The sequence below is a fragment of the Bison bison genome, unplaced genomic scaffold (assembly GCF_000754665.1).
Source record: "Bison bison bison isolate TAMUID 2011002044 unplaced genomic scaffold, Bison_UMD1.0 scf7180017864312, whole genome shotgun sequence".
Taxonomy (NCBI): domain Eukaryota; kingdom Metazoa; phylum Chordata; class Mammalia; order Artiodactyla; family Bovidae; genus Bison; species Bison bison.
Genome location: NW_011494884.1, coordinates 2,808,266 through 2,819,404, shown reverse-complemented (window position 1 = coordinate 2,819,404; position 11,139 = coordinate 2,808,266). Strand labels below are relative to the sequence as shown.

At 39.6% G+C, this 11,139-nt stretch overlaps 1 protein-coding gene across 8 annotated transcripts in view; it reads left to right on the top strand.

Annotated features, from left to right (window-relative positions):
- Positions 1–957: 957 nt before the first annotated feature.
- The window catches only part of ZNF84 (zinc finger protein 84), a 27,469-nt gene continuing 17,287 nt past the window's right edge, over positions 958–11,139 (top strand). The window contains exons 1-5 of one of the 8 annotated variants that reach the window (XM_010852479.1): positions 958–1,154; positions 2,204–2,538; positions 2,758–2,870; positions 4,663–4,765; positions 6,046–6,238. In XM_010852479.1, coding sequence (XP_010850781.1) covers positions 6,224–6,238 — 15 coding nt within the window. In that variant the 5' untranslated portion in view covers positions 958–1,154; positions 2,204–2,538; positions 2,758–2,870; positions 4,663–4,765; positions 6,046–6,223. Of the gene's footprint in view, positions 1,175–1,198; positions 2,539–2,757; positions 2,871–4,662; positions 4,766–6,045; positions 6,239–11,139 lie in introns of those variants that run through there. The other 7 variants (XM_010852480.1, XM_010852478.1, XM_010852481.1 and 4 more) reach the window with 7 other exon arrangements.

Genomic DNA, 11,139 nt, shown 5'->3' with positions numbered 1-11,139 from the left:
AAAAAAAAAATCTGAATCCTGAGTATGGATCCCTTGTTCCTAACTCCTAACGATATTCCACCTTTAAGCAGCATAGTGGTTTAATAGTTGAAATGGATATTTTTTGAATTAGGCTAAATTAGGAAACAATTTTTTTAATTTATATTTTAAAACCTATAATGTATTTTTTCAGTTAAACATTTTTTTCATCTCGTCGAGGTAATATCAGTTTTTCCCTTTAACTTATTTACTTATGTTAATATATACCCTGATTACCCTTATATTTCTAGAATAGAATCCACTTGGTTTCCAGTCTACGAAAATATTTCTATTTCTACAAAATATTAACAAAATATCCTACAAAAAATTATCTGTTGATAACTTCTCAGTATTTTTGCATGGGCAGCAATAATCAAGTTCTGTCTGTGCTTCCTTTTAAATCATGATTTGTCCATTTTGGTACCTTTATGCTATTAAATAAATAGAAACTTTTCCTTCTTCTAATTCCTCTAAAACTATTTAAATATAAGAGTTCTCTGATCACTGGATGTTTGAAAGAATTCATTGGAAACGCAATGATGGAACTTTTCGGCACAGATTCCCTGATACTGTCTTCATTTTTATTCACGTCCAGGTTTTCTCGTTTCTCGGATCAAATCTGACACATCTACTCCTTGAGAACCATAAAGAATTTAGAATTTATTAATACAGAGTGGATTCTCAATCTCTTAAGTGTCTGTGGCTCTGCATTTTCTTTTTTCATCCTGCCTTTCACTCTCTTTAAAAATAAAATAGTGAAAATTATAACCTACCCCACTGCACTTGAGTTATAGATTAACTTCGCTTTTTTTGTGCTTTATTATCTGTTCTCCATAAATGTGTTACAATTATTTTTCTGTTTTCTCTGACGCTGCGTGTCCCAGGGCCTCCTGGGAAGTGTAGTTCGGCAGGGCCTTTCCCGCGCGCACGCGCAACCCTCTGCAGCCGGCTTAGACCCTCTCTTTGTCCTTCGCCACCACGCGAGAGGCCACTGTGCAAGTGTTCGCGTGCTCGTGTGCGCGCTGTTCCCCGGCTAGGCTCCAGGCCGTCGGGAATCCCGCGGATCTGCCCGGGTCGCGCAAAGCCCGGGGGCGGGGCGGTCACTTGGGTCCAGGTCCCCGTCCGGCGCGTCCGTGGTCCGAGGCATTTTTTGCAGGTTCCGGGGCTGGATCCCTGTGGGGCGGGCGGCGGGGGCTGAGAGGGCTCGTGGGGGCCGGGTTGGGGGTCGTGCCAGGGCTGCAAGTGGGCGTCCTCATTTCGGCCTGGATCTCAGTGGCTGGGGTGCGGTGGGCACCGGTGGGCTTTAGCAGTGGGGGGAGGCCCTTCCTCCGCCGCGGCCAGTGCTGAGCACCTTGATGTTTCCTTCCAGACCGGCTCGTACAGGTGGTGTCTCCCACGCGCGTGCCCGGCCGCGCGCGACCTTCGGGACACACGGCCAGTCGTGGGGGCACCCTGGGCGTGTACGCGGGGCGACCCGATTGTTCGCCTCCATCCCGGCTCCACCCAGCTTGCCTCTGCTTTTATCAGTAGGATTTTTTCCGAGGCGTCTCTACTAACAAAAAAGCCAGACAACTTTGACAGTTGCTAATGCGGTGAGGACAGCGTTGGCCTCAAGCCTTGTCTCTGACTTTGACCCACAACTGCCACTTGAAACAGTCAACTCACAGTTCCTGGGTCTCAGGCTTTTCATCTGAAACCGAGGGAGTGGCAAGAAATGACCTTTTCTTCCCTAGCTTGGAAGCTTTTTGCAGTCATTAAAACACATTATTTTATTGATTTCTTATTGATTCCTTACTGTTTATTTCAACCACATGGTGCTGAACTGAAACTACTTTGCTTGCCTGTTTTCTTGGATTAAGGATTTTAAAATATGTTCATTGTCGTCAGTTTAGAGTATTGATAAACAGATTCAAATGAAAATCATTCATGATCCCATCAACAGAAAATAGTCACTGCTAACGTTTTGTACATCTTTTAGTCAATAAATGTGTGTATATTGTTAATAACCTTATTTGTTCCCTTTAAGAAAAAAACAACAAAATTGGGAATATGCTGCATATCCTGCTTAAAGCCCTTACGATCCCAAGTGGGATATTTTTTGTCCCAAGTGGGGAGTTTGACCTTTCTGGGGGAGTTCTTTCAACTTGCCCCTGAAATCTTTTCTTTCTCTTATTTTTCTCCTTAGTCTGCCCTGCTGCCATCATCTCTGGACAGGGGACTCTATCATGCGTATACTGGGAATATAAACAGGGACGCCCAAGACATTTGCCCATCCCTCTTTCTACTGCTGCTGTGGATCTTTGGTCACAGGCCCTGGGGTAGACTGCATGGAACCAGTGGCCCCAATCTACCATTCTTGCATATATCATCTGTTTGGGGCACATGAACTTTTGTGCAGTATTACTTCTGTAATGAATGCTGAATGCATCGAAAAAGACAGCGTGGTATATAGAACATCTGGCACATAGTTGTTTAGTTGCTACATTGTGTCTGACTCTTTGGGGACCACATGGACTGCAGGTGGGCAAGGCTTCTCTGTCCTCAAGATTTCCTAGGCAAGATTACTGGAGTGGGTTGCCATTTCCTTCTCTAGGGGATCTTCCCAACCCAGGGATCCCACCTGTGTCTCCTGCATTGGCAGGCAAGTTCTTCACCACTGAGCCACCAGGGAAGCCTGGCACATGATAGGTGTGAGTAAATGTCACTTTTCGTTGTTCTTTTTCCCTTGTAATTCCACAGGACTTGATGCTGAGTGGGAACTTTGGGATGATGATGAAGGTGCCCCTTCCTCCTGCAGGTGAACGTGAGCATGTCATGGGGAGAACTGCAGTGCTGTGCAGGAAACTGCTGAGGTAAACTCAAACCCATAAAGTTAAAAGGGTCAAATTCTATAGCGGAGGGGGTAGGCTTCCATTTGCTGAAGGAATACATGGAAGTCAAGGGGAAGAGCACTCAGGGAGAGCTCTCTCAAGAGCCAACCTGCAAAAACATTTGTATAAATTAAATGAAAATAAGATCGAATCTATTGTGCTGAGCAGTTAATATCAAATTTTTAAAAACTACCACACTGATGGCTTATCACACTTTTTCCACCTCAGATTCTTATGCCTCATTTCAACATTTCTCTCTACTCTTGATAAATTTTCTCTGAAACCCAACTAAACTTTGCCAAGTAGTTTCTGACAAAGGAAATTTAAAGATCACATTGTGAATTTGGCTGCCTGCTTAATTTTTATTCCATGAAATAAAGTGAAAGTGTAACACAAAGGAAATGACCTATTTATTTACTAGAGGTGTATCATCCTTGTCTGGGGTATGTGTGTATGTTTGTATTATGATTGACTTTTCTTGAACCACACAGAGGTTATTACTTTTTTTTAATGGTTAAATCTATTGGCTTTTAAGTAACGTTTTTTTACTTTTGCCTTTGTAGCATGTGTAGGGACATTTTCCCCCAAACTACACAAATACTCACTTGTGTTTTCTTTAGGCACTATCATGGTTTTCATTATTTTAAGTTCTGATCCCTCTGAAAGTACAGTTGACCCTTGAAAAATAGGGGTATGAAATGCGTGGGTCCACTTATATGCAGTTTTTTTTCAATAAATACCACAGTACTATATGATCAGAGGTTGGTTGAATCTGCAGATATGAACCTTGGATATAGAGGGCTGACTATAATATTATTTGAGGATTTTTGAATGCATGGGTGGTGAGGTGGGTTAGTGTCCCTAACCCTCAAATTGTTCAAGGGTCAACTGTAGTTTGTTGTAATATATGAGATAGATATCTGGCTTTATTTTCTTTCAAGTGTTAATCACTTCTCCTATTCATTAAGTAATCGGGTTTTACTTTGGGTGTGAAGTGCCACATTTATTGCGTGAGAGATTTACATATTTGGGCTGTTATGGTTTATTTAGCTGTAAATCTTTTGTGGAGACAGTATGAAATACTTTTTTTTAATATAATTTTACAATATATGTTAATATTACATGGACCTATTTACACTCATTATCTTGTGTTTCCCAAAAATGTCCAAAGCTGTTCCTGTACCTTTTTTTCTTCCAGGTGAACTTTAGAATTGCTTGTTAAAAAAATTTTTTTTGAGATTGTGATTGGAATTGACTAAAAATATAAATCATTCAGGGCTGAATTATGAAGTCTTTCTGTCCTAGAAAGACCAATTTGTGTGTGAGGAAGTCTATTTTTATAGTCCCCATCGGTGGTTTTAGTTTGCTTTAGCCTATGAACTGTATACATTTCTTGTCATGTATATTTCTATATTTTATGTATTTTTTCCTGATATACATATTTTTTTTTACCTTTTTATTTGTTTAAATAAGAAGGCTGTTGATATTACAGTACTATGTCTGTTGACCTGGAAAGATGGTTTGCATAGTGGGAAGAAAGCAAAAACAGTTTTTAAATGTGACCTTATATTTTTGTTAAAAATATCCAGATTGTTTATACCACCTCTTAAGAGTGGTTATGTTTGGTCACAAGAAAGAAATTTTTCTTATTTAGTTTATATACATTTCTAAGTTTTGTCATCATATTTTACTTCTGTAATAATTATGACTCTCTTTGTTTAGTTCTTATGTGTGCCAGTTCCAGTTCTAAAATGAATATATTTTCACAATTTAGGGTATATAAAGGAATCATTTCTTGTGTAACTGGAAGGAACTTCAATATGTATTTCTGAGTTGATACCAAGGGCTGAATCACAGGAAGACATGAAAGGGAAGAGGTTGGTGTTTGAAGTGCTGCTTTAGTGTGTCATAGGGATGAGCAGGCTGTTCTTCATTTGTGTTTCTGTGGAACTAAGGTGACAGAATGTGTGCATGGAAATAAGAGCTAATTCTGAGATGTAGGGTGAGTGTGTGAACATATCTGTACATGAATACACACAATAACTGTATGATTTTGGAAGTAAATATCTTGAATGTAGGACTTCCCAGGTGGTTCAGTCATAAAAGAATCCACCTGACAATTGAGGAGACGCAGGTTTGATCCCTGGGTCAGGAAGATCCCTGGGGAAGGAAATGGCAACCTACTCTAGTATTCTCGTCTGAGAAATCCAACGGACAGAGGAGCCTGGAGGGCTATAGTCCATGGAGTTTGAAAAAGAGTCAGACACGACTAAGCAACTAAATGTCAACAACCCTGAACATAGCAAAAAAGAGAATAGCATTCATTGCTGATACTTAATAGTTGTGCAGTCATTGGCACACTCTAAGTTTCATTTTTTGTTCTATAAAATGGAGATTTTTAATGCTTTTTTGTCAAATGCCTTTTGGGTTGTCTGTGAGGGTTGTTATAAAGTGTTTAGTATTTTGTCTTATATACTGAAAACACTCAGATGTGAGAGCTATTGTTATTGCCAGAAACTAGTCACTTTCCCTTTAATATCTCATTTATTCCTCAGAATCCCCATGGCATTACATAGCAACTAAAGATTAATTCTCCAGAAATACATAATCTCTGTGCTTCAAACAACATAACTTTAAGCATATAATCAAAACATCAACAGAAGTACAAGGAAAAACTGGCCAATCTGAATTTAACATACTTCCTTTAGAAATCGATATGATTGGCAGACATAAATTAGGAAGGTTATAGATTTTAAACCTTAGTTTTCTATTTGTTCTTACCCAAAGTCACAAAGCCAGGAAAAGGAAAAAGTTGATTAAAACTTAGATCTATTTTAATACAAATCACATAAGCTTTCCAAAAGTCTATGTAACACAAAGCTGCCTTGTCCTTCCCAGCACTGTCCCTCAGTGTCCTCAGTGGACATTAACTGAATCTCAGGATTACTTCTGCTGAGTAATCTTTATCTGTGTGCAGAGACATGCACTTCTGCCATTCTTTTGTATCACATTCTATTTCTATCCCTGGTAGTCCTGTGTCAGTTATACAGAAAAGACACTCTGGCATTAGATGATTATCAATTCCTATTTCCCAGCAAGAAAGGAAGGGATTTTAGGTGCACTATGAATATACCAATTGAAGTGCATTGGTCCCCAGGTTCACAGATCCTGGTTCCCCACAAATAAGCCTGCTCGTGTGAGACAAGAAAGGCATTCCCAGCAGAGAAATTCATTCCTGGTGTTAAAGACCTCACTCCAGAGCTTCAGGGTAGAAGCAGAGGCCACAGGACTGAACAAAACTCAGACTTGCTGACCATCTCACACAGGCTGCAGAAATGACCATGTTACAGGTGAGTTTGTGTTTATTCCTCATTATTTTTCCAGGGGATTAGAAGGAGTATGTAAGAGTGAAAAACGAAATATTACATTGTTAAGAAGTCAGGGGAAGATACCCTCAGAATGGAAGATCCAAACTGGGACAAAATAAAGCAGTGATGCAATAACTATAGGGCCTTGAGAAGTTCTTAAAGTTTCGATTTTTATAAGCCTTAGTGTCCTACATAATTACTGAATGAGCTATAAACTTCTCAAATTCTTGACAAGTGTAATAAACGTATGCATTGTATTATCTAAATGAAAAAGCAAAATTCTTCATGGAAAGTAAGTATTTATTGGTCACTCCCTGGGGAAGCCTTTAAATAAATAATATAGTGGTAATGTCCTCAGGAGAAACATTGTAATAAATACAAGAGTATTGTAGCCATTTTTCATGGTTTTCCACAGAATGTGACCCAAGGGTAGTATGCCAAAGCCGAACTTAATCACCATAATTATTTATTTATTTACCTCTTTAGTTGTGAAGCAGAATTCACATGGAGAAAAGTTCATAAAATATTAAAGTGCAGCTTAATGTGTTATCAAATGAATACCCATGAAACCACCATTTCATTTCAAGAAATTGAAATCACAGTTTCAATCCCAATCACAGCTTCTTCCTGACAGAGGGAACCAGGACTCTAGCTTCTGTAACCATTTCCTGGCTTGTCTGTTTAGTTTTACTCCTAAGTGTTTATCCGCTAACACTGCAGTTGGTTTTGTCTGCTGTTGTGCATGCTCATTTGTGTTTTGCTTCTTTCACTTTCATTTGTTTCTGAGATTCATTGCATTGCAAGCTCTTCAATGTAGACAGCTTCTTCTTTTTCAAGAAATATACATTCAATTTCCTCAGTTTATTTTTTTCAAAGCTTTAAAAAAAAAAGTTTATCTATTTGGCTGTGTCGGTGTTTAGTTGTGGCATGTAGGTTCTTCCTGCATTTTTTCAGGATCTTTCATTGCAGTGCACAGACTTTCTGGTTGTGGCACATGGGCTCAGTAGTCGCGTTGTATGGCCTTAGTTACTCCACAGCATGTAGGGTCTTAGTTCCCAAACCAGGACTCAAACCTTGTCCCCTGCATTGCAAGGCAGATTCTTAACCACTGGACCATCAGGGAAGTCCCTGAAGGCAGCTTCTTAATATCATCAAATCCAGCCATTATCAAGTTTCCATTAGTCTCATAAAAATTGTCATTTGTTTGCGTCAGACTCAAGTAAAGTTCATACAGTGCAGTTAATCTGTCTCTTAATCTTGACACTGTGTATTTTTTTCTATCCAAATCATGTGTTGAAGAGACCAGGCCATTGATCTGTAGTTTCTCACTATCTGAAGGCTCTGAATAAGTGATGTGGTGGGTAATACATCCCCATGCTGTTACTGGTGTGTTGTCACCTGGGTTTCCTGTAAATTGGTAGATTCAGAGATGTGCTGTCCAGTACTGAAGCCACCAGCCACATACGACTGAACTTAAGTTAATTCAGTTAAATCCTTTTGTCACAGTTGTCCCCTCTCAAGTGCTTAGTAGCCACAGATTGGACAGCCATGAACTGGGTAGCACAGGTAAAGAACGTTTCCATCATCACAGCAAGTTCCACGCTGAGGTTTGATCAGGTTCAAGTGTGACTTCTTGGAAAGAATGCTTCAGAAGTTGTTGTGGTACTTCTTTCAGGAGTTGCACGATGCCCACAGGTCTCTCTTTGTCTTGCTATGGCTTTAAATGATCACTGCTTGTATGGATCATTTCATTAGAAGCTGCAAAACGATAACACCCTCCTTGTAACATTTTTCTTATTTACTAACTAGAATGCTGTTCTCTAGTACCACAAACTACATCAAGGCTCAGTTTGTACATCTTCTGCCCTACAATTAGTAGCTTAAAATTTAGTTATCATAAAATTTTGTTATAATTTTCCCTTCTTAGCAGTATCCCTATTGAGTTTTGTTATCAAGATCATGCAAGTGTCAAAAAGTTTATCAAAAGTTTCTTCCACATTATATAAGAGTTTAGCAAATTTGGAATTACTTCAGCATTAAATGTTTATAAAATTAACTAGTAAAGCCATTTTTTTTGTGAGATTTAAACTCAGGAAACCAGTTTTCCACATGGCCAATGCATGATTTGTAAAATCATAAATGAGTAAAGATCCATTTAAGAAGCAAGATAAAACAGTAGATTTTAATGTGACCGTGTGAAAAGTTTACCAATATGAATGAAGATTCTACATTGCAGCTCATTTTTGTGAGACCAGTTGATTAGTTTTGATGTGATATCCAAGAAGAATGTCCACAATGAACTAATTCTAATTGTTGTAGGGTCTTTTGGATTTTCTTTATGCAGGCATGCCATCTATGACAGTTTTACATGTTGTTTTCAATATTTGTACTTGTTCCTCGCATTGTATTGTTCTGACCTCCTGCAGTACTTTGTAGACTAGAGGTGGCATTAGGAACACCCTTGTCTCATTAGGAACACCCAGGCCTGCACTGTCCACTACATAGCACATCACAGGTGCTCACTTCTGACACCAGCCACCTGGAATTAGCACAGACTCTGCAGAGTGAGAGCACCATCCCCAACAAGAGTGCCTTCACTTTAGTTGATAGCTGTAAGTTCGAGAGTCCTCAGGCCACACACAACACTTCTGTCCAACTGGCTGCAAATTTGGGGGGTTCCTATGACCCCCTCAGGTTCGATGGAACAGTTCACAAGACTTAGGAAAGTGCTATACCTAAAACTAGTTTTATTACAAGGCCACAAATTAGGACCAGCCAAATGAAGAGACACAGAGTGAGGTCTGGCAGGGTCCCAAACAGAGAGCTGCTGTGCCCTCTCCCTGTGGAATCAGGATACATCATCTTCCTGGCCTATGTCTGATTACCAGCCAGAAAGCTAACCTGAGGCAGAAATATCCAGAGTTTTTATTGGGTGTTCACTGTGTAGGTGTGATTGATTAAATCCCTGGCCATTTGATGGAACTCAGCCTCCAGCCCTGTCTGCTCCATGGAGGTTGGACTGATAGCATCTCTCTGAAAGCCCCAACCCTCCAATCCAATGATTGGTTTTCCAGCATGGCCAGTGCCCACCTGGAGACTCCAGCAGCCCACCATGAGTTACCTTGTTCCATAAACTCAGGAGGGACCCACCACTAATAGCACAGAAATCTGCCATCCCAAAAAAATGGCACAAAAACCAGTTGTATAACCTATACCCATTAGCTTCACATACTGTTAAATTAAAATTAAATAAAATAGAAAAGTCAGTTTCTAGTCACCTTTGACATATTCAGTAGACATTGGTGGCTGTCAGTGACTATATTGGATGGGATGCTGCTAAGTTACTTCAGTCGTGTCCAACTCTATGCGACCCCATAGACGTCAGCCCACCAGGCTCCCCCGTCCCTGGGATTCTCCAGGCAAGAACACTGGAGTGGGTTGCCATTTCCTTCTCCAATGCATGAAAGTGAAAAAGTGAAAGTGAAGTCGCTCAGTCGTGTAAGACTCTTAGCGACCCCATGGACTGCAGCCTACCAGGCTCCTCCATCCATGGGATTTTCCAGGCAAGAGTACTGGAGTGGGGTGCCATTGCCTTCTCCTATTGGATGGTATAGATACGAGCATTTCTGTCATCACAAGAAATTCTGCTGGACAGTGCTGTTCTAGTCCTCAGAGACCAAGCACTCAGTGTTTTACCATTAAGTATGATGCTAGCTGTACATATTTTATAGATTATGATTATCAGATTAAATTTCCTTCTATTTCTAGTTTGTTGATAGTATTTTACAATGAACAGATTTTCACAATATGCCTTTTCTGCATTTTGAAATGATAATGGCTTTTCTCCTTTATTCTGTTAATAGTGATTTCAGAATCAATATCTTACATAATTGAAAGAAACCTCATTTGGTCAGGCCACATTATACTTTTTATGCATGTGTGTGTGTTAGTTGCTCAGTCGTGTCCAACTCTTTGCAACCCCATGGATGGTAGCCCTCCAGGCTCCTCTGTCCATGGGATTCTCCAGGCAAGAATACTGAAGTGGATAGCCATTCCCTTCTCCAGGAGGTCTTCCCAACCCAGGGATCAGACCCGGGTCTCTTGCATTGCAGGCAGATTTTTTACTGTCTGAGCCACCAGGGAAGCCCCTTTTCTGCATGGCTAAATTCAATTTGCTAACACTTTATTAGGAATTTTGATTCTCTAAGAGCTTGTAATGTTCTTTTGTTGTGTTCATGTCTGATTTGAGATTAGAGGTCTGCTGGCCTTATAAAATGAATTGAGAAGTTTGCACTGTTTATTCTCTGAAAGAATTTATATGAGATCATTTTATTTATTCCTTGAATGTTGGGAAGAATTCACCTCTGAAACCATCTAAAACTTGTGGTTTTTTTGAAGGAAGGTTTTAAATTGTGAGGGTCAATTCCTGTAATAGTTAAAGGACTAATTCAGACCTTCTTTCTTCTGTCACTTTTGAGTACATTGTCTTTCAAGAAATATATCTATTTTATCTAAGTTGTCATGTATGTTGGCATAAATTGATTAATATTGTTATCTTTTTAACACCTTTATTGAACTATGTCAGTAGTATCCACTGACATCACTGACAAGTGTATAACTCAGTAATTTTTTTAGTAACTTTATATTGTATAACCATCATTGCAATCCAGTATTAGAAGGGTTCTATCATCCCAAGAGAATCTTTGTGACATTTGCAGTCGGTTCCTCCTCCCATCCCCAGCCTGAAGCAACCACTAATTTTCTTGCTGTCTATACAGGTTTTCTTTTTGGAAATATCATATAAATGGATTTTTATAAAAGTGTAATCTTTTGTTTCTAGCTTCTTTCAATTAGCATAGTATTTTTGAGGTTCATCTATGTTG